General features: G+C 40.1%; 1 protein-coding gene across 6 annotated transcripts in view; it reads left to right on the plus strand.

Annotated features, from left to right (window-relative positions):
* The window catches only part of LOC123517756 (myosin-10-like), a 19,942-nt gene extending 266 nt beyond the window's left edge, over nucleotides 1-19,676 (plus strand). The window contains exons 1-20 of one of the 6 annotated variants that reach the window (XM_045278172.1): nucleotides 1-684; nucleotides 6,001-6,106; nucleotides 6,271-6,397; nucleotides 6,718-7,357; nucleotides 9,411-9,512; nucleotides 9,650-9,806; nucleotides 10,025-10,170; nucleotides 10,336-10,515; nucleotides 14,576-14,686; nucleotides 14,944-15,057; nucleotides 15,408-15,528; nucleotides 15,848-15,981; nucleotides 16,165-16,291; nucleotides 16,509-16,655; nucleotides 17,018-17,200; nucleotides 17,498-17,624; nucleotides 17,758-17,954; nucleotides 18,732-18,884; nucleotides 19,037-19,117; nucleotides 19,239-19,676. The exon at nucleotides 1-684 is cut by the window's left edge and continues 266 nt beyond it. In XM_045278172.1, coding sequence (XP_045134107.1) covers nucleotides 6,047-6,106; nucleotides 6,271-6,397; nucleotides 6,718-7,357; nucleotides 9,411-9,512; nucleotides 9,650-9,806; nucleotides 10,025-10,170; nucleotides 10,336-10,515; nucleotides 14,576-14,686; nucleotides 14,944-15,057; nucleotides 15,408-15,528; nucleotides 15,848-15,981; nucleotides 16,165-16,291; nucleotides 16,509-16,655; nucleotides 17,018-17,200; nucleotides 17,498-17,624; nucleotides 17,758-17,954; nucleotides 18,732-18,884; nucleotides 19,037-19,117; nucleotides 19,239-19,301 — 2,970 coding nt within the window. In that variant the 5' untranslated portion in view covers nucleotides 1-684; nucleotides 6,001-6,046 and the 3' untranslated portion in view covers nucleotides 19,302-19,676. The remainder of the gene's footprint in view (nucleotides 685-6,000; nucleotides 6,107-6,270; nucleotides 6,398-6,717; nucleotides 7,358-9,410; nucleotides 9,513-9,649; nucleotides 9,807-10,024; nucleotides 10,171-10,335; nucleotides 10,516-14,575; nucleotides 14,687-14,943; nucleotides 15,058-15,407; nucleotides 15,529-15,847; nucleotides 15,982-16,164; nucleotides 16,292-16,508; nucleotides 16,656-17,017; nucleotides 17,201-17,497; nucleotides 17,625-17,757; nucleotides 17,955-18,731; nucleotides 18,885-19,036; nucleotides 19,118-19,238) is intronic. The other 5 variants (XM_045278171.1, XM_045278173.1, XM_045278174.1 and 2 more) reach the window with 5 other exon arrangements.
* Nucleotides 19,677-22,807: the final 3,131 nt, after the last annotated feature.

The raw sequence follows: 22,807 nt of genomic DNA on the forward strand, positions 1-22,807 counted from the left end.
TCGTATATTTAAGTATTGTCTTGGCTATCTGGAACCTTAATTAATGGCAGGCAGGTGTGCATGAGTGAGTCACGGAGACGCCGACTGTCACTCACCAGTCAAGTCAGCACAAAGACACTGCTTGGAAAGAGAAATACAAAACACTAAAAGAGGGAGAAGTCAGAACAATTCATGTGCCAGACTGCCAGTATGAGTTAGGGGCTAAAGAGGCGACGACGAGCGGAGCGGTGTTTGTCGACGCAGAGCGGCCAATATACCTCTTCCATCACCAGAAGTAAGTACACACGCTAGCGGCGACCCATTACTTACTAAACAACAATAAAAACAAACATTAATACTACCGAGTGCGGGAAAATAAACTCATTGAAGGACATAAAGGAAGACGGTGAAATAACTCCTAACAGAATCGAAGAACACTACAGTGGCATGAGAGAGAGAGAGCAGGAATCGGTAGGGAGAGAAGACAGGAGTAATTAAAGACCAATTTGAAGCTGATAGGCAACAAAAGACAGTAACACCACCACACTGGGCCTTATGACAACGTGGTTAGTAGTGATAAATAAGAAAATGAAACATTGAAGAATATGAAGGATGACAGGCGTCACCAAGGAAGCCATGCAAAGCGTTATAGAAAAAAAAAAAAAAAAAAGAAGAGAGAGCTCTCCATCAGCCTCCAGGAAGCAGGTAGGCATCACTGCAGCACCCATGCAAACAATGCAGTGACTCAATAATAGCAACAACATGTGCATAAACTAGAATCATATATAGCTACCCTGGATTTTGCTGGAGTTTAGACTCTTATTCTGACAGTGACTTTTAAAGATAGGCATCTTTGTTTTCTTTTGTGGTTAAAGAAAGATTGCCTTTACCCGTGACAGTATTCAGACGTGACACACTGACACAAAGGTTAGGTTAGTTCAGTCAGATTAGATTAGTTTCCTTAGGTTAGGGTAGATAGTGGTGTGTGTGACAGCTGGCTGGCAGTGACAGGTGCGGGTGAGTGGTGGCCTGTCCTCTCAAGGGGAACATTGGGAGTGAAATCATGTGGGTGAGCTTTACCAGTCACCACACTGGGTCCAGCTAAGACTGGACAAAGGAGGAACAGGCCCCACAAGTTCCAGTCAGACAAACAGCCAGTATTGATGTTTATGTATATGTACTGAACATGAAGTGATTGACTGAATGAGTATGTCTTTCAGCGCTTACCTATGAATGGATAGTGGGGAATTAAGAAGGCATCTTCTTGTGATCCCCATGCACCTTTGTGATCTGTCAGCCATCTGTCCAAGTCTCATATGTCTAGCTTTGAATGTGGTTATTGATGGGGCAGGTACAATGCTTTTTGGGAGTGCATTCCAGAGGTTTATATCCCTGATGGGAAAGCAGTTCCCCTTCAATGTAGTGTGCCAGTGGTCGGGTTTTCTGAGCTTCATGGAGTGTCCCTGCAGATCGTGTGTATTCAGGTGAAAGAACCTCATGTGGGTAACAATCACAGCCATGCAGGAACTCTCCCCTCATTCTTCTCTCCTGTAGTGTCTATTGACTGAGGCACTGGCAGTGCTGGCAGCATGGCTTGTAAGGTAGCTGGGCAGGGTCTGGTAGTGCTTTGTTGATATCTTCTACAACCTTTCAAGCACTTGAATGTCTGGTGCCAGGTAAGGAGATGATGGCCCCACTCCAAGGCACAGTGCGTAACTGACATGTAACGGTTACGTGACAAAAAGTCCACCATAGTGAGGAGAAAGGGTAGACTAACAGGGTTTGATGACATTTTTGCACTCTTCATCCTCACACAGCCTCAGGAGGTAATAAGCCTACCCTAGCAAGGGAGGACAGTGTTTGATTTCACCATGTAACAAAGCTTTTGTCCTTGAGTTGAAACTGTTATTTCTTATTTGCTTATGTCTAGAAAACATGAAAAAATACTTATATTCATTTCTAATTTTGCTTTTGTGTCCAGGATAATGACATTTTTGAAATTTACCCATTCTCATAGGGACAAAGTGGCAAATTTGAAATTTGACTTGAACATAGTAGATATAAAATGACATATAATGCAATAATAGCATTTATTTATTCTAGAATTACACCAGTGAGACAATAGACACATTAGAAATGAGTAGTTCTTCTGTCCCAAAGGTAAAGATAACAAGGATACTTGGTAAAGCCGCTTTGGAGACCCATCAGGAAAGCCACCATTTTGAAGTCTCCTATAACCTCCCAATGGTAGTTACTCTTCATATTTCAAGGCATCTAACAACATCTTGACACTCTTGTATTCCTCTTTGAGCTGGACAGAGTGGGCGAGGGGGAGAGATGGGTACATATTCCAGTTATGAAGCAGCACTGCTTTGAGGCTTCTGCACGAGCTGTCGATAAAGAGCCGCCACTCTTTGGGGTTAAGGGTAATTCCAATTGCCTCAAACAGACCGGTCACATTGTGGCAAAAGCAAAGCTCATCTTGACGAGTGAAAAAGCTTGAAAAATGCTGGTGACGCTTTCTCTGACCTGATATGTGCACACTCATCTAGCAAATTCCACTGCTTGAGTCTCGACGTTAAAAGCTCGCCATTTGACTTCGTGAGGCCAAGATCTCTGATCAGGTCATTGATGTCTTCTTGGCTGGGGTAGTATGGATTTCTCTCATCAGTTGCATCTCTGAACTCTGGATCAGTGTCTTCATGTTCTTCTGAACTACTTTCCTTTTGTAAACACTACTGCTCTCTCTTAGGAGGAGTGGGTACAGGGAGCTCAGAGAAGTGTGGCACTGGCGCAATGGATGACAGAAGGTCAGGAAATATGATAGCAGGCGCATTTTGCCTGCTCGACGTTTGGAAGGGTCTACCATACAGAAAAAGCAATTGCTTGAGTGATCAGTTGGTTCCCTCCAAATTCGGGGATTGCAAATCTCATAGCTCTGTTTTCCCCTCTGTACCAACCTGTAAAAAAGCACAATGAAAACATAAGTATAAAAATACAGATACATTCAACTCACTGTAATAGGATAGGTTAAAATTAAAAAGTATATACTGTATATATATATATATATATATATATATATATATATATATATATATATATATATATATATATATATATATATATATATATATATATATATATATATATATATATATATATATATATATATATATATATATATATATATACACACACATACAGTAATACTCCGCTTAACGAATGTTCATTTAACAAATTTTCGGTTTAACGTACTATATAAAGTTACCCCAAAATTCCGCATCCGTTTTAGCAAATTTTCTGGGTTTGAATTTGCCGGTTGAGGGACCGAACGCGGTAGTTTCGTTGTAATTGGCTGGCTCCTGGAGCTGGATCCAAGATTCTTTAACAACATCAGAGCAACCTCTTGCAGCAAAATGGCATCCATGAACGCTTGGAGGGACGGTGATAAGGTTGCTTTCAGGTTGCTCTGAGGTTGCTGGGAACACCACCTCTGGAGGTGGTGTTACTGTCTTATATATGCATTTATGTTCACAAAACAACATTTCTATTAGCTTTTTACAAACCTTGCCCCAAGAAAGAATTGTTTTGTAATATATAAAGTGAAATCTTACATGGAATACCAAAAAATAAAGCACAGATGAGATGAGCCACAGACGAAGCCGGAGACTCACAGCCACTCGGCCCCTTCTTCTTCTTGTGACCCTTTTGCTTGTGTGTTACTTTCATCATGATGTTTATGTTTTCACTCCTCTATTGCCTGCTATAATGGATATCATATCTTAGTATTCATATACGCTCATGCTATGAGGATAACCTCGACTCTGTGGAAATGAGTGATAGTGAATTATTAATGAAATACCATGGTATTTCATTAATAATTCACTTTCACTCAGTGCCATGGAGTCGAGGTTATCCTCATGGCATGAGCGTATATGAATACTAAGATATGATATCCATTATAGCAGGCAATAGAGGAATGGAAACAAATATCATGGGGAAAGACAACACGCAGGCTAAAATGGTCACAAGAAGAAACAGCCGAGTCGCCGCAAGTCTCCCGCTTCGTCTGTGGCTCATCTTATCTCTGCTTTATTTTTTGGTATTCCATGTAAGATTTCACTTAATGCATTACAAAACAATCCTTTCTTGGGGGCAAGGTTTGTAAAAGGCTAATAGAAATGTTGTTTTGTGAATATAAATGCGAGAATGTGAGAGAATTCGTACGTATCTCCTCTAACTTCCAATGACTCATTTGACATCATAAAAGTAGTGGTAAACCGGTGGCCTAATATGCTGCGAAACGTATATATTTTTTTTTTTTTTTTTTTTTAACCCATGTGGTATGTTGGGGACCAGCCCAGAACGCATCCCCCCCTATTTCCATTATTTCCTGTGGGAAAATTACATCTGCTTAACAAATTTTTGCTCTACAGACAGCTTTAACATCCCCTATCCTGTTCGTTAAGCGGAGTATTACTGTGTATATATATATATATATTAGTGTTTTTCTTACCTTCCAGAGTTCTTTTGCAGAGTTCGCAGGTGAAATGAGGTGCCCAAGGTTTGTCCTGATCCCCGACAGGCATTGTAGGCATTGTAGGCGCATTTTCACTGATCTTTCCAGGGAGTACTTTTTAGCTCTAGTTTTGATAAATTCGCCACAGATGTAGCAAAATACGTTTGCCGGATGCTTATAACCTCTGGATTCCATGCTTGATGAATGCATATAGTAATGACTGATGACGATCGACTTGTTTACACAACGGCTAGAAGTGAACTGACCTTTTGAGCATACGTTCCCTGCATTTATACTGCCATATACGTTGCAAGAATGTTCTAGAAGTTCATGAAACGTTTGGAAAGAATAGCTTTGAAGGTTCTGGAGTCATCTAGAAAGTTCTTTAATTTTTTTTCACCAAATTAGTGTAGAATCTGTCTGGATTTCAAAACATCGCTGGCCAGTTTATAAAAATCAAAGTTTTCAATTCTATTCATCCTTAGATAGTAATCCCTGAATCCCACAGGACTCTGTGACCTCTCTTTTCCTCTCTCTGTCTCTCACCTCCTTAAGCTTCATGTCTTCTGTGACTAATGTCTACAGCATCTATAATAGAATAGTAAAAAGAGCTCTTCTGCAATGCACAGGCAACATCTGAGAATTTTCTGTGAGTGTCTGTTGTAGGTGGTGCTGCATGCTATTGGCTGGTGGCTTTTGCTGCACAGGCTTCTGGGTAACTTAGTTCCAGACAACAGGAAGATGAAAAGGGGAGGTTATCCTGCTGTGAAATGGGCCCCATGACTGCACTCCATAATCCAGGATAGGACAGGCCTGTAAGAGGTACAGCAGCAACACAATGTCCTTGGTGAGCACGGTGAAACTGCTCTTGATGATGCCCAGCCTGTGGTTTGATTTGGCAGCCACCATTGCTGTGAAGGTTGAGGACTTGAGCTTTTGAGCCTTTGCTTGGCGGGATATTCCCAACTTGCTGCTAACGTAGAAGTGGCAGAGTAGTACACAGCTCAGTGGACTTAAAAAAATCTAATATGTAACAGATTATTGGAGCAATTACAGCCATATCAGACTCATCCTTTAAGAGATATTTGTATTCATGGAAAATCCACAGTGTGCCCCTCATGATCTGTAAGTTTTGTTATTGTACTTGACACTGACTTATTATGAAAGAAAATGCAAATTATTGATTTTCAAAGGGCTAGGGATTGGCAGAAAAAATATTTAAAAACTAATGATTTGCAGGTAAAACAACACTCAGGTCAATTAAAAACTAGTGGAGGAATATGATATTTTGTCACTTGCAGCACTTAAGAACTGCCTTAAACACTTGTACAACATTATTTCTAGAGGGAAGAGCAAAAGATTAGTGAAAAATTCAAATTTGATGTGAGCATTATTCATAGCCTTAAAGTTTGCCATTTGTCAAGTGAGTGCATGTGTGTAAAGGAATAGTCAGCTTCACAGAGCACACCTCTGCAAGGATGGCCAAAAAGTCTCCTTTACAGATGTGTGGTGCAGTGGCCAGCGTGACAGGTGTGGATTGCTGCAGCCATGGATAGAACACTCAAACAAAAGAAGGAAGTCTCTGATCATGTCAGTTCTGAATGTGATGTAAGTGATCCATAAATCTAAGTGGATGTGAGCTGACAGACAAAATGTTTAGACTTGTAATTGATTATTGGCCAAGATTTTCTAGTGTTATATATATGTGATGCAAGTGGTTGGTAGTTGTGTGTGATGAGTATGAAGTGACAGTAAGATGGTGTGACTGACAGGAGACAGAGCCAGATGGGGACAGCATGTGGAGCACTACTACTTCAGTGGCCATCAGTGAGGCTGAATCTGATAACTCTACCCTAGACTCAGCCCTGCGTGACTTGCCTACAGTGCGTGCCAGCAAAGGTATGGACATTGAACACAAAGTAAATAGTGTGGTCTCCTATCCAATCCTAGTACACATGTATTTCCCAAACCTTATTAGTGTTCTAACCATTCTTGATTTACTGAATGATCTCTTGCAAGTATTTTCAGAGGATGTGATTTTTTCTCAATATTTGGAAGGAAGGTTTAGAAACATCAGTGTCACAATTGCTTTTGTACCATCATACTAGTGCACAGTATGTTATGCAAAAAGGTATAGTGTCAATAAATTATCTTGGATATTATTTTGATTATTAATTGTCAGTGATTCTTGTAAGCATTCTTGCTGATATAATCCACAGAAGATGATGATGATGATGATGAAATCCAGAGACTCATCTTGGCTGCTGAAGCGCTGGTGGTGGAGCGAGCCAGGCTCAAGATGTCCAGTCCTTCCTCGTCCACAACCCTGAAGGGCGGTCTTGCAGCTGGTGGGGCCGAGACTGCCTCCAACACAATGGTGGCACACCTAACAGAAGCATTTTCAGGCAATAAATGTGGTGCTGCAAATTCAGGATATTTCACTGACACAGAGAATGCATTATATACATCCCCAACACTCTCAGGGGAAAGGTCAGTGAACATGGACATCTGTGGTGAAAGAGATCACCATTCTGTTCAATCAAGAGAGAGTGTGTGCAGCACCCCCTGTGACTCAGTGATTCTTTCCAAAGTGTCTAACTCTTCCCTCAAAGTGTGTAATCACTTGGGCCCTGAAAACAACAACATGGCAGCAGAGAACCAGACCAACATTCCCAGATTGTCCTTGGAGGTTGCCAGAGCAGTGGTGCCTGAGGAGAGGCTTCCCTTCAACAAGGTGGAGAAGGAGGCCTGCAACTCCAGCATCAGAGGCTCTTCTGGGGGCAGTAGGGAAGCTCAGAAGGAACATCATGCTAGAGACTCAGAGAGGAGCCATTTTCCTGAACCACCATCTCCAGCAAGGTACTAACTATCTTATGACAACCTTTCACTCCCCAACTTATTCATTTATGATGTAAAGTATTACAGTATCAGCTGTTAATATTCAGATTTAGTATTTTAAAGTAACATTTTCTCAGCCTCAAGCTTTTAGCAATTGACATTTAAATTGTAAATTAGTCTTTGATTTAATACATAGCTTTGTATGGAACACAGGGTTTATATATATATATATATATATATATATATATATATATATATATATATATATATATATATATATATATATATATATATATATATATATATATATAGATAGATAGATAGATAGATAGATAGATAGATAGATAGATAAAGGGAGCCCTAAATTTGTACGATAGATGCATTCCAGAAGGGACCGTGCAAAGTAAATTTTGTGCAATGTAAGGATGATCACCCCCAGTGCAGTAGTGGAGTAAACTGTACATACACATACACTGTTAAGGGATGGAAACTGTTGTAAATAAAACAAACAATTATTTGTATCAAGTAAACATATTTTATTAATGCTCATGTTTTCTTGAAATTGTGTTATTTTAAGGAATCTGTAATACAGTATGAGGAAAAAACCTTATTTTGTGACACCGTGCTATTTTGAATTTGTGCAATCCAGTCATGCAAATGAAGGACCCCCTGTAGATACAGTATATATAAATCACCTGTGGAGCCAATGAAATGTGTGTTGTACATAATAGGATGATTTGAAAGCACAAAATTAAATTGCAATGTATCCACTGTATTCAATCTAATTATTGAATGCAGTGTAGTGTAGTGTGGTGCATACTGTATAGGGTACAGTAGTGTTGTTGTTCATCCTGCAGCCTCACTCTTCCTCGCAGGCCTTTCAGGAAATCTCAGGTATAACACCACTTATCTGCATGATGCACACGTGTTAAGTCAGTGTTATTAATTATCAGTGTTTTTGATATGCTAAAGCTTTTATTATTCTCATTTAAACAAGTCTAGAAAGAAACACCATAGCCTTTACACATTCTTTGACACCAGTAATATATCATGTTGATGCTGCTGACCATGGCTGGGCACAGTAACAAACAAAACTTATTATCACAACCAACAACCTAATCAGTCATAACCGATAATTGGTAATTGGCAGTAAATTTATTGCTTAACAACCAATAACAATATTGATGGTATTCTGAATCTTAAAAAGTCAATAAATTCACATCTTTATCCGTATCTCCATCTTAGAAAAAAAAAAAAAAACTTGGAAAAAAATTAAATTCATTGTTTATCATGTCTGTTCAGTAATGAAAAGTACACATTGTCTTAAGAAGAATAACTACATTTGAGTTTGAAACTTAAAAAATCAACATGTTCATGTTCCAAAAATAGTAATTATCAATTATCACTAGTTTGTAACCAAAAATATCAGCAATACTGAAGAATCATTAAGATGGGAAAAATAATTAGGTTGTATTGGATAGCAAATAACTCAATGTCATTATCACAATAAATTACCACAATAATGCCCACCAATGCTACTAAGATAAGAACATTTGCCAAAGGAGCAAGGCATGTGTCGTATGTAGTGTGCACATATCAGTCTATAGAACAATAGCGTGGGTAAACTGAAAAAAATTAAGAGGTGAAATTTAGACCTGAAGACATTCACAAAAATAAAAATACTACAATGTGTATTCTAGCATCCTCTTGTCATAAAGAAATTTATTGTATTACATAAAAGATGAGAAACATGTTTTATCTTGAACCATTACAGAAGGTTGCATCCTTTCCATGCCGTACACTTGTCAATCTGTTTTGCACATTAGGCTTTACATGCATGGCAGAAACTTTGGTTTATAATGAAAGGATTACTTTGCTTACCACGTGTTTAATTTCTGGTTCATTATTGGTAAACAGTCTGTATTTAGTACTGTGATTAATGTAATGAAGTTTAATGGTGAATTGTTATGATAATGAAGGAAAGTAGTGTATAATAACGTTTTAAGTAACTTATCTGATAGTTACAATGCAGCTCTACTTATGTACTGCATAGTTACCAATGTTTTGGTTCCAGCAGAGAAGGTGGACAGGCAGCATCTGTAATGGTGCATGAGGAGGGCAGCTGTCTCCTGAATTTGGCCCTCAGTGCCACCAGCAGCCTCAAGAGACTCACCAGGTGGGTTCATTGGTAATCCACATGGCCATCAGTCATCTGAACAGTTATGAGTTGTGACAAAGTAGCACCAGCACTGGCATGCATCATTATTTGTGATGAAAGGGTGTGTATGTGCTTAATGCAGTGGTTTGTGGCAGGCTGGTGCGGCAAGTGGGCACACTGCACCTGGGACCAGACACTCCCAGGGTGGTGGCCAGTCTGCTGGAGGAGTTGGGGCAGCATGAGGCACATCAGCAAGGATTAGAGGCTAAACTTACCATTGCTGCAACCAAACTGCAGAGTGCAGTGGCCGAGGTGAGCTGGATAGACACAGCTTAATTGACACAGCCATGCCTATTTGCTAACATATATGCATGATTGCTTTTTTTTTTTTTTTTTTTTTTTTTTTTTTTTTTTTAAACCTTAAAGGCATCATCTTGATATGGATTTTTGCTTTGTTAGCACCCAACTTTGGAGTGACAAATCAAATTGATGGCAAATAAACAAGCTGCACTTTGAATGGTGGCCCACAGGTACGGGGCCTAGAGGGCCAGTGGCAGGAACACCGGCATCAGACAGATGCATCCCACCACAGTGCCTTGGGTCTCCTGGAGCAGGTGGAGGCAGGATTAGAGTCCTGTGGCCTCAGCCATATGTTAGCCATCACCTCTCCAAGAAGGTGAGTTTTTCAACTGTTTTATGTTTGCAAGGCACCAAATGGAAAGTAAAATCATATTCTATAGTTATTATTTTAATTGTACACTGTATGTAGTACATATATAGGGTGTTTGCATTGAACCACAACTTTATATTATTGAGGGCAATGGTTATGGTAAGCTAACAGTTGTGTGGTGTTGAGGCGGTGCTCACCACGAGTTCTAGAGGACGTGGGGTCAGCAGTGGCACTACTGACGGGGGAGCTCAACAGGAGGATGCAGCGCCTCAAAGGAGCAGAAGAGGTAGCCCACCAGTTGAGGAAGGAGCTGCAGAGTGTGCGGGAAGTTGTGGCACAGCAGGACTCCAGGTGACTGACGAGCCTCATGGCAGTGGTAATGCTTCCATGTGCTTCCTTATACTACACTCATAACATTTATTTGTTTCACATTCTGTCTTGACTCTCTTTTTGAGAGACTGAGGATCTCATGCTTCAGTGTCATGGACTATTACAGTGCCCAACACTAAATTAGTCCATCTCCAGCATGGCTAACCAGTTCAATATAAGATTTAGCTCTGCTCTTAAGAGGGATCTAAGATGTCACCAATGTATTGTGCTGTCTACACAGAGTGGTGTAATAGTAGAAGCTAATGAGCCTGTCAAGCAAAGTCCAGTCAGTGTGTTAAACTGTCAACTTGGAAGTAAGGGAGGGTCAAGAAGGTCATTGCCAGGCTGATGGAACACATTTCCCTTTGTTGTCTGTCACAGTAAGATTGTATTCATTCCTCCTCTAACCATTTGTAAGTCTCATACACACTTTGATATTCAGTGCATATATCTGTGTGTGTGTATGTTTATTTAACAAGTTGTATATTTCAGGGTTTGTACAGGGCTCATAGTGACCTGTTTCCATATCTACTTTAATCCAACTTTTCCTTAAATTTTTGTACACTTTCTGCTGCTACAATCTCTTCACTCAAGCCATTCCAGATGTCCACCATCCTGTGTGGAAAACAACACTTTTTAATGTTCCTCGAACACAGATTTTTCTTGATCTTGGAGTGTTCTCTTGTTCATCTACCTACATCCTCTGTCAATGATACCAGGTCTTGTCTCTCTTTTCCATAGGGTTTTACTAACGTGTGTGTGTGTGTGTGTGTGTGTGTGTGTGAGAGAGAGTGAGTGTTTTTTCCATCTTCTACCTAAGAGTGAAATGGAGCTTCATGGGGCTGTTGTGATCCGAGCTGTTGCACGACGTTGCACAAATTCTCTAGCTACTGGTTACAAACAGTCAAAGGTTTTTTTTGTATCTTTAATTAACAAAAATAATATCTATAGTACATAAGATGTTCGATACGGCACTGACAATTAACAATCACAACTCCTTCTGTTGTCTTCTCCACTGCAATTACTACAATTTCCCTTGCAAACATCCGTAAGAATTACTTTAATCTCGCACATATTCTGACATCAGAACGGATTCCACCTCAACATCGTCCACTATATCTTTCTTCATAACGTATTACAATATCTGAACACCGTGCTTTATTTATCAGCAAATCTCATATGTAGTACGTACAATATTAACCCCTTTCAACCAGCTACCCTTATATAAGAATGACCTTTACTTGGTACATGAATGCAAGCAACCAACGTGACATACCATACCAAATATATTACCATACACACATAGTTACATGACTCCGTTCACGAAAATGACAACGTAACACCACCAAACTATGACGACAAATATTTCCACACAAGTAACTTCACACAAGTAATCTCTTTCTCTTGGTACCCATACCCTATTGCTGCTGTGGTAGACGGTTACTGTTCTTCTCCTAAACCTATTAATAGTGGTGTTCCTCAGGGTTCTGTCCTGTCACCCACTCTTTCTATTATTCATTAATGACCTTCTTAACCAAACTTCTTGCCCTATCCACTCCTACGCTGATGATACCACCCTACATCTTTCCACGTTATTTCAGAGACGTCCAACCCTTCAGGAAATTAACAGATCACGCAGAGACGCCACGGAACGCCTGACTTCCGATCTTTCTAAAATTTCCGATTGGGGCAGAGAAAATCTAGTAGTTTTCAATGCCTCAAAAACTCAATTCCTCCATCTATCAACTCGACACAACCTTCCAGACAACTATCCCTCTTCTTCAATGACACTCAACTGTCTCCCTCTTCCACAATGAATATCCTCGGTCTGTCCTTTGCTCATAATCTTAACTGGAAACTTCACGTCTCATCTCTTGCTAAAACAGCTTCTATGAAGTTGGGTGTTCCGAGGCGTCTCCGCCAGTTTTTCTCGCCCTCCAACTGCTTACTCTGTATAAGGGCCTTATCCGTCCCTGTATGGAGTACTCTTCGCATGTTTGGGGGGGTTCCAGTCACACAGCTTTGCTTGATAGGGTGGAATCGAAAGCTCTTCGTCTCATCAACTCCCTCCTCTGACTAACTGTCTTCAGTCTCTTTCTCACCGCCGAAATGTTGCATCCCTTTCTATATTTTATCGCTATTTTCATGGTAACTGTTCTACTGATCTTGCTAACTGCATGCCTCCTCCTCCTGCAGCCACACTGCACAAGGCTTTCTTCTTCCTCTCATCCCTATTCTGTCCAACTCTCTAATGCAAGAGTTAACCAGTACGCTCAATCATTCATCCCTTTTACTGGTAAACTCTGGAACTCCCTCCCTGCATCTGTATTTCCAAATTCCTACAACTTGTCTTCTTTTAAGAGGGAGGTATCGAGGCATTTGCTCCCCTAATTCTGGCTGACGGTTTTGGCACTTTTTTACTCTTTGGAGAGCCAGCGCTCAAGTGGGCCTTTTTCTAACTTTCTTTTTTTTGCCCTTGGCTGGCCCTCTTCCCTACGTAAAAAAAAAAAAAAAAAAAAAAAATACATGGAACTACATTAACATTGTACACAAATACACACAAGTAAATATGTTATGTATACACACAAGTAAATATGTTATGTAACTTATTCGTCATAGCAACACACATTCACATACGTAGGTAGCCGTATACAAAATCCTTTACTCATAAATGAAAATTCAAGTATATAACGACGTCATTATGAACCAAAGTACAAACACACAAACCATAATAAAATAATATTTCCTATCATGATTCCTCCTCCATTCTAATTTACCTCAAAAGACTGCATTGCAACTTACAGCTCCACTTACTGGTTTTATGAAGTACAAAACGTTCATGCCACCCTCAGCTATGCAGCCGAGGGTGGCCCGCTTAGAGCCACGGTTGTCCTCTCTGCTTCCTCTCTTGTCTCTCTCTGACCCAATCCTCTACATTTTCACTTCAGGAACTTATGGGGACGTGTCTTCACCCACACAACATGCCCCTCAGATGTACCGTTCACCAATCAAATACAAGCTCAGGTGAACTCCATGTGTGGTATCAACAACATTTAAAAACGACAACATCACAGAATGTTTACCTGACCTGGGCTATCTGCCTGGGTCTGGCCTGGGTCATAGCCCTGTTTCCTTTTGACTCTTGACCCACTGATATCCTTCTAATCCCTTTTATGGTTGGGTCAGACAAACACTCTGTGAACTGTACATACATCCATACTTTCTTTATTTCTTGTTTCTTCATATTCTGAATTATGATGTGGGCATTTGACAATGTAGGCATTCAATAGGGCTGGTGTATTCCAGCTCCATGGTATACCTATTAATGGTTCTCACAGACCAAATATATATGGGGTGCTTTGGTTTACTCTTTTTGGTGTCACATGTGGGCTATACTTTAATGCACACTTAACAGTGGTCTGGGAGTGAACATCTGTCTTCTTGGCCTCACTCTGCCTCTTCTTGTGAGTAATGGTTGTGTGGTCCCATTCCTCAGGAAATATTGCAGTCCAGCACCAGACACTGGTCATGCACTGATCTGTTGGAGAACACCTTTATTTGCAGACTGTATTGGGTTCCCTTGTGGTAATGATCTGGGTAATGAGTGGTCTGTGGACTTAGATTCTTTCTCTACATTATATGTCAACACCACAAAGGGTTGACAAGAGGTGCAAGTGTGAGTTGGGTGGGATGGAGCAGGCCATGGAACAGAACATCACCAAGGCAAAGGCTGATTGGGCTTTGCTTGCGGAGATCAGAAGCTCCAATTTTTATGGTACTCAGTGTAGGCAGCATAATGCATTGATGCAATTTTATACATCCCTCTTAAAGGTGAAGCAAAATTTGATACTGAATTAGTTAGTCCTGTTTAAGATGGACTGATTCATTCATTGTTGAACAATGTAGTTAATTCATAAATCATCATCAAGGGAAAGTTTTAAGAGAGTCACTTAGTATGATCTCTTGTCTCTCCTTGTGATAAAATTCAACATTACTTGGTAGCTTATATGAAATAAACTTGATCTTATTGTTGTGACCTCAGGACAAGGCTGAGTGAAGCTGAGGCAAGACAGGTCAAGCAGCAGAGTCAAGAAGACCTCCTCTCCCTTAGGCAGTGTCTAGCACAGGCAGAAAGCACTCTTACAGAATCACAGTAAGTTATTCCATAAAAAGTCTTCTTTCCTACTTCTTTTGTTTTTGGTTGACATTTTGATAGGCTTTTTGGTAAACATTTTTTTTTTTTTTTTATTTATTTTTTTTTTTTATATCAAGGAAAGATTTGGTTTGCAGTAAGTTAAAAAGAAATGCAAAAGTAATTTTCTATGTAGTAGAATTTAATCATCTATATTTAATTTCCATGTTGTGTGTCAATTTTTGATGAAATATTTGCTTTTTAAACATTTCTTTTAGGTTGGAGAATGCAAGGTTAAGTGAAGAGGTGAAGAAACAGACAAGTGAAAGTAGTGCTGCCCTTGCTGCTGTCCAGAAGAAACTCTATGAAACACAACACATGACAGAGACAAGGTTAGTAAGTAAATATGGAAGGAAGGAAGGTATTCCTGCTGAGCACATGACAGAAACAAGGTAAGGAAGGAAGGTTTTCCTGCTGAGCACACAGCAGAGACAAGGTAAGAAAGGAAGGTTTTCTTGCTGAGCACACAGCAAAGACAAGGTAAGGAAGGAAGGTTTTCCTGCTGAATACAATCACTTAATTAAAGCATTCTTTCATTAATACATATTGCAATTAAGAACATCAATGTTACTGTATCAGTTATGTATTACATCCATGAAGCTCATATGTATAATACTGCCTGTAAACTATACACAAGTGAGAAAATAGATGTCTGTGACCACTATGTCTAACGTTCTTATAGGGTGAGTGACTTGGAGCGAGAGTTGCATGTGATTGGCAAGGAGAAGCAGCATTTAGAAGCCAGTGTGAGGGAACTGAAGGAGCAGCTCACCCTGAGGACACAGCAGGTGCATCTAGTGGAGGTGAGTCTGGGGATGAAGGGAGGAAAGGCAGTGGCTAGAGGCAGAAGAGGGAGCCGAGTGAGAAATAAAAAGTAACAATGTTCTGGAATGAACTTGTGCGAAAGAAAAAAAGAAAGTGTGTTAAATACAAGCTGTAATACAAAGCAAGCAGTCTTTTGCTTAAGGTAAAGGGATAAAAGATAAAGAGAACATGAAAATAAGTTGTTGATGCTTTAACAAAAAAGCAAAAAAAGGTAAAGGCAAGAAGAAATCATTCCTTCCTATATCATTAAAAATTATGTGCATTTACACATCTAAACTCATTTTACATCTTACTCAGGATGAGAACAGTCAATTGATTGATAGCCTGAGGTCAGCATTAAGGCAGCAGCAAGCAGAGATGGAGCAGCTGCGTCACAACCTGGAGTCCATCAGTACAGAAAAGAACCACTTGTCTAAACTCCATGATGAGCTGTGAGTGTACATACATTGTGGCTGTGCTGTGGTACAGTGTAAGATGCCCTTGTGTCCTTTGGTGCATGTGGTGAATTAAAATATATGTGTAGCAATGTACAGCATAGTGAACAGTGAATGTGCAAGTTGTCTGTGTGCTCCCTTGTGTTTTGTCATGCAACATAGTCAGTTTTTTCATTTTAGGAAGCAGGAGGCAGCAGTCAGAGAGGAAGAATTGGAGGAGGCAAGAGGAAAGTATGAACAATTGAAGAGGAAAGTTGTAGATCTAGAGGAGGAACAAAGAACAACTCAAAAACATTTGCAACATACAGTAAGTCCACTGTGGTAGTTTGAAAAAAATATACAGTAGGAGAAACTTAAGATCTTAAAACACTGTATCAATATAATAAACATCTACTAGTTAAAGTTTACTTCAAATCATTCCAACAAACACCAGGTACTAAAAGTCTTGGTGTGTTTAGTTTGCCTACAGTCATTACACTTGAAGACATGGGTGGGGTCTGTTTTGTGCCTTGTGCTGCCCACAGGTTGACGGCCTCTCCTCTGAACGGAGTGACCTGGAAGCAAAGTTGCGGGCACAGGACTTTGCTATCCTGCAGCTGCGCACTGAGCTGGAGATGGAGAAGGTGCAGACAAGAGCACTCACAGAGGAGGCAGCTGCCCAAGGGAAGAAGGTTTGTAACTACTATGCTAGTGAATGGGTTGGCAGCATCATTTGCTTTGGTAATGGGTAATGGGGAAGGTGAAAGTAATGGTCAGAAAGTACACCTTACTACATGCAGGAAAACCTTTAATGTGAATGCAATAATGAGTGACCAGTGATCCCCTGTGTTTTGTGTCTAAGGGCAGATTATGACTTTAGGGAGGAGTTTGAAATCAAAGTATATTTTACTTGTATTCTTCTCGTGTACAAATATGTTGGTTAATCATGTGTCAGTAATGAACAGAATTGTATTGTACAGTATTAGCTAATGTTATGACAGCAGTATAGGTATTAACCTCTATTTCTGTCCATTGCCTATCAATGTATCCTAAGGCCAGGGATCTTCAAGAGTGCCTCTGGACACAGGCCAAGAAGTGGCGCAGCAGCAGTGGCACCAGTACAGAGACCACAGATCACCACCACAAGCAGCCAGGGATGAGTGTTAGCCCATCACAAGGCAGCTCTACCAGCCTCACACACTCCCCTGAGAGCCCAGCCAGCAGCTCCTTCCACAAGGTGATGCTGCCACTCATCCTGACAAACATGTTTTAGTAAATTGTTACTGAATATGCTTGACAAGTGACTTATCTTTTTTGCACTGGATATTTGCATCACTTCACAAGTGGCATCCAACAATGTTAATCTCTTTACTACTCTGACTATAAATTGTCGGTGAAGTAAAACATATACATTTTGCAACCTAGTAAAGCATCTTTTAACATAACCTCTTTATTTACACCTAGGTATGACCTCTAGTATATTGTGGTAGAGTATATAATCACAACATTAACTAATTCAATCCCATGATACTAGGTTGAGAGAGGAGATGAAGGCAGTTTGTCCAGGGAGGAGCAGCTTCAATCACTCCTACAAGAGAAAGATGTAGAGCTACAAGATCTTCACCAAAGACTTTCTACACAGATCAGCAAGAAAAATCAAGGTAGATATTATTTATTGTCTTCATGTGGTGAACAATGGAAGAAGTTTGAAGTACTGTTGTAGTAGAAAGGTGAGTTTATGTGCAATTTGTTTTGGACATTCTCAGCATGCTAATATAAGCTTTTTCCTTATAGAGCTTGAGTTGCTGACCAATAAGTTGGGTGGGTTGGAGGAGCAGCTGTATACACTAGTGAAGGGCCTTGAGGCAAGTGCAACCCTGGGAGACATCACCACTGAAGTTGGGCTGCTACTACAGGAACGCACACAACACCTTGACTCACTGCATCAGTCCTCACGCTGGCTTCAGGAAGAACTGTCCTCCTTGGCACTGGTGTGTGTGTGTGTGTGTGTGTGTGTGTGTGTGTGTGTTTCACTGTTTGATCTGCTGCAGTCTCTGACGAGACAGCCAGACGTTACCCTACTGAACGAGCTCAGAGCTCATTATTTCCGATCTTCAGATAGGCCTGAGACCAGGCACACACCATACACCAGGACAACAAGGTCACAACTCCTCGATTTACATCTCGTACCTACTCACTGCTAGGTGAACAGGGGCTACACGTGAAAGGAGACACACCCAAATATCTCCACCCGGCCGGGGAATCGAACCCCGGTCCTCTGGCTTGTGAAGCCAGCGCTCTAACCACTGAGCTACCAGGCTGTGTGTGTGTGTGTGTGTGTGTGTGTGTGTGTGTGTGTGTGTGTGTGTGTGTGTGTGTGTGTGTGTTTACCTTGTTGTATGTTACAGGTTTCAGAGTGAACTGTCTCCATATCTACATTTATCCAACTTTTCCTTGAATTTGTACACACTTTGTTTTTACAATCTCTTCACATAATCCATTCCAGATGTCCACCATCCTATGTGGAAAACTGCACTTCTTAATGTTCCTCAGACACTGACTTTTCATGATCTTGAAATGTCCTGTTGTTTATCTATCTCCATTCTCCATTAGTGTTACCAGGTCTTGTCTATCAATCTTTTCCATACGGTTTATTAACTTATACATTGTTCCTTATTATGTCTCCTCTTTCCTGTCTATCCTTCAAAGTTGGTTGTTTGAAGGAAAATATTTCACTAACAGTTTTGACAAATCTCTTTACCACACAGGAGAACCAGACACTAAACAGTAAACTGGTGGTAGCAAGGAAATTGGAGGATTCTTTTGAGGATGCCCAGGAGAATGTGAGACGAGCCAGGCAGGAGGCCAGGGAGGAACGAGTGGCCTCTGCTCGCCTTCGAGAGGATTGTGCCCGATTACAGGTATCTTCCTAAGTACAACACATATTTTTTTTGTTTGTATAAGCATATGATCACAGTATGATTACTATAACATTTAATTCCCAAGCTGTATGACTCTACATCTCTTAGTTAATGTGTGAGTTAGTGAGTCAGCAAGCCCCTTTATATTTTAGGCACAACTGGACCAGATGCATCACACACTGCACCAGGAGAGGCAGGAGAGGAAGATCAGTGCAGTGGTGAATGGTGTCAAGGTAAAGATACAGCTTTTCATTATTTTGTGCATGTGTATTTTAAGATGCAAAATACAGATAGATTCTGTCATGTTGCTTCTCCTGTTGTATTCAATACACTCATTTGTGTGTTTCTTTCCAGCATAATGAGTTTAGCAGCCTGCTGGAGAATGCTACTGCTGCTCTCAACCAGTACCAGACATAGGGCAACACCAAGAGTGCTGCACACACCACAGTACAAAACAGTGCTACAAAGCAGAGCCAAGACAACACAAAGAGAGAGAGGAAGAGAGGAAAAGTGGATTAGTGCACATAGCTTTGGATAAAGTCATGGAAATTGAAGCAAGAATTTAATGAAACCAACAAGTATTTGGCTGATGAAAATAAAAAGCAAGAGGGAATCAATAAATAAAACTAGATATGATAAATACAACACAATTCTACTTATAAGATGATAATATGGAAAAAAGTAGTAAATAAATAAATAGCTAAGATAGAAGAAAAGGGAAAAGATGGATCATGGTATCAGCTCACCTTTGTACAGGCAAAATGCAATACAATGAAATTTTACCTTCACATATGCACAATACTGTTTATTTGTTTTTCATTGTTGAGGCTTAACCCCTTTAGTGCTATGATGCGTTTTCATATTCACTCTGCTTATGATTTGGTGATTTTATACAGCTTCAGAAATTTATATAGAGGGATTAAAATAGTGAAGACTCTGGCCATTAATCTTCTGACCTCCATAAAACCTTCCCAATGTCAATAATCATACACAAATCTCAAGGTAAAAATGTGTCCTAGTATTGAAGGTGTTAAGTACTAAACCAATAATAACTTTGATAACATTAATAAACAAAAAAAAAAATTGCACACACACACACACACACACACACACACACACACACACACACACACACACACACACACACACACACACACACACACACACACAATGACCTTGACCTTGACCTGACCTCTCTCTCCCCATGCAGGTTGTTGGCCAGACACCAAGATGACCTGGAGAAGTGTGTCACCCGACTTGTGCATGTGTGGGTGGCTTGGGGCACTTCTCTGAGGTCATTGAGATGGTGTGTGTGTGTATTTACCTATTTGTGATTACAGGACCCAAGCCGTAGCTCTCTATGTCCTGTCTCTTTGTCCACACTTGTCCAATTTTTCCTTCATTTGAAGGACACACACACCACATCCACGCTCAGTTTGTTCCATGCATCAATGCTCCGATACGGGAAGCTATACTTCTTGATGTCGCTCGTGCAGGAATCCTTCAGTATTTTCTTTGGGTGTCCTCTTAGGTAACTACTGGATGCCATCGTGATCAGGTTCTTCCTATCCAATATGTCCACTCCATGTACTATTTTGAACATTGTTATCATATCCCCTCTGACTCTTCTTTCTTCCAACATGCTTAATTCCAGCCTATTTAACCTCTCCTCATACGGTACCTCCTTAAAGTCTGGTATCATTCTTGTTGCTAACCTCTGCACTCTTTCCAGTTTCTTGACATGTTTCTTCATGTATGGTGACCAAATTACTGATGCATATTCCAACTGTGGCCTAATCAGGGTGATCAATATCTTCTTTATCACAGTTGAAATCTCCAACTATAACCATTTTTGCTTTCTTTGCAGCTTCATTTCTCATTCTTTCCAATGTGCTTTCCACCATACTATTATACTGATCATTTGACCATGCACTTGTTTTTGGTGGTACATACACAGTTACAATATTGATATCTTGCCTTCCATCAGTCACCACAACACCCACCACTTCCTCCTCGTCTCCTCCAAGGCACACATTTTGCACTATTAAGTCTTTTCTTGTTAACACAATTATTCCACCTCCACTTTTATTCACTCTATCTTTTCTCCACATTCTATAATTTCCCCCTCCAAACCAATCTATTTGTATATTCGGTCTCAATTTAGTCTCCACTATACACATAATATCTGGTTTATCCCTTATCAGATGGTCCATACACTCTAATCTTTTGATAGGAAGCCGTCTATGTTAGTATATGATACTCTTATGTCTTTCTTCCTTATCTGCTCCTTTGTCTGGTCTTTTACTCCCTCTCTTTTGTCCACCACTTCCACACTTTGTCGTTTCTTATTTTCCAAAAAAAACTTCTCTTCTTCTGTTCTTGCCTCATTCCTCTCTCTCACCTCTGTCACCATTTCTCTCATCTTAGTCCTTTCCTCCTGCGACATATTTCTTCTTACATAAATCATGTTTGTCTCTTGAGAATTTTTCAGCTTCCATGCATTTCTCAATACATGCTCAGCAGCTACTTGGGATTTTAATGTTATCTTCATGGCTCTAGACTTTCCTTCTTCATACTTTCCCAATCTCATATTCCTCAACTTCTCCAAATGCATTTTCTTCTTCCGAGATCTTATTCAGCATGGTCTTAATCTTCTCTTCCTCCGTAATTTTCTCTTCTGCCAGTTTCTTATATCATCTTCCTTTAATCCACTCACTACCACACATTTTTTCTTTTCTGCAATGTTTCTCACCATTGTCTCCTCTTGCTGTAAAACTTTAACAATCTCCCGTTGGGCCAACTCACTCTTTTCTTTTTCTTGTTGTTTAATTATTTCTCTAAAACTGTTATGCGCTTCTTCATTGTTTTTTTTTTACCTCCTCCAGCCTAGTGTCTCTTTGTTTACTTTACTCCTCTCCTTCTTTTAGTTTTCTTTCCATCTTGGTTATTTTTACAGTTAATTCCTGACACTGTTTTCCTAGGAGCGCATTGTTACTTTCCAATTCCAACTTTTGTGTCAACAACTTGGCATTTTCCCTGGTAAGCATTATGACTTCCCTACAGAAGGCCTCATTTTCTCTTAGGACTCTATCCAACTTTTCCTCTATTACCACTATTGTTCCAATTCTTTTTTCCATATTCTCAATTCTTCTGTCCAAACTCACCTCTCTCAGTCCTGGGGAATCCAAAAAACCCACAAATGAATCCCTTCTCACTTCCGCCATGTTTACGTGTGTATTTACCTAATTGTATTTACCTAATTGTAACATACGGGAAAAGAGCTATGCTCGTGTTGTCCCGTCTCCATATCTATTAATGTCCAGCTTTTTCTTAAAATCATGAATATTCCTTGCGTTGACCACTTCCACGTCTAAACTATTCCATGCTTCCACCCTTCTATGAGGAAGCTATATTTTTCACATCTCTCCTATAAGTGGCCATTTTAGTTTTTCCCATGCCCTCTCGACATTCTTCCATTCCACATACACAGATCTTCCCTATCCATTTTTCCATGCCAATCATCACTCTGTATATTGCTATCAGGTCTCCCCTTTCTCTTCTGTTTTCCAGGGTTGGAAGTTGCATTCTTTTCAGTCTGTCTTCATAAGTCAAATCTCTTAAGTCAGGCACCATTTTCGTTGCAGCCCTCTGTACTTTCTCTAGTTTCCTTATGTGTTTCTTTAAGTTCGGAGCCCACTGTATTGTTGCATATTCAAGCCTCGGTCTTATCATTGCAGTAATTATTTTCTTCATCATTTCTTCATCTAGATATCTGACGCCACTCTTATGTTCCTCAATAAGTTCAATACTTCTCCAATTATTTTGTTTATATGTCTCTCTGGCGATAGGTCATTGGTAATTGTCACCCCAAGGTCTTTTTCTTCATGACTGGTTTTATGTCTTCATTTCCTATCTTGTACATA

Source organism: Portunus trituberculatus, chromosome 42 (genome assembly GCF_017591435.1).
Source record: "Portunus trituberculatus isolate SZX2019 chromosome 42, ASM1759143v1, whole genome shotgun sequence".
NCBI classification, from domain to species: Eukaryota; Metazoa; Arthropoda; class Malacostraca; order Decapoda; family Portunidae; genus Portunus; species Portunus trituberculatus.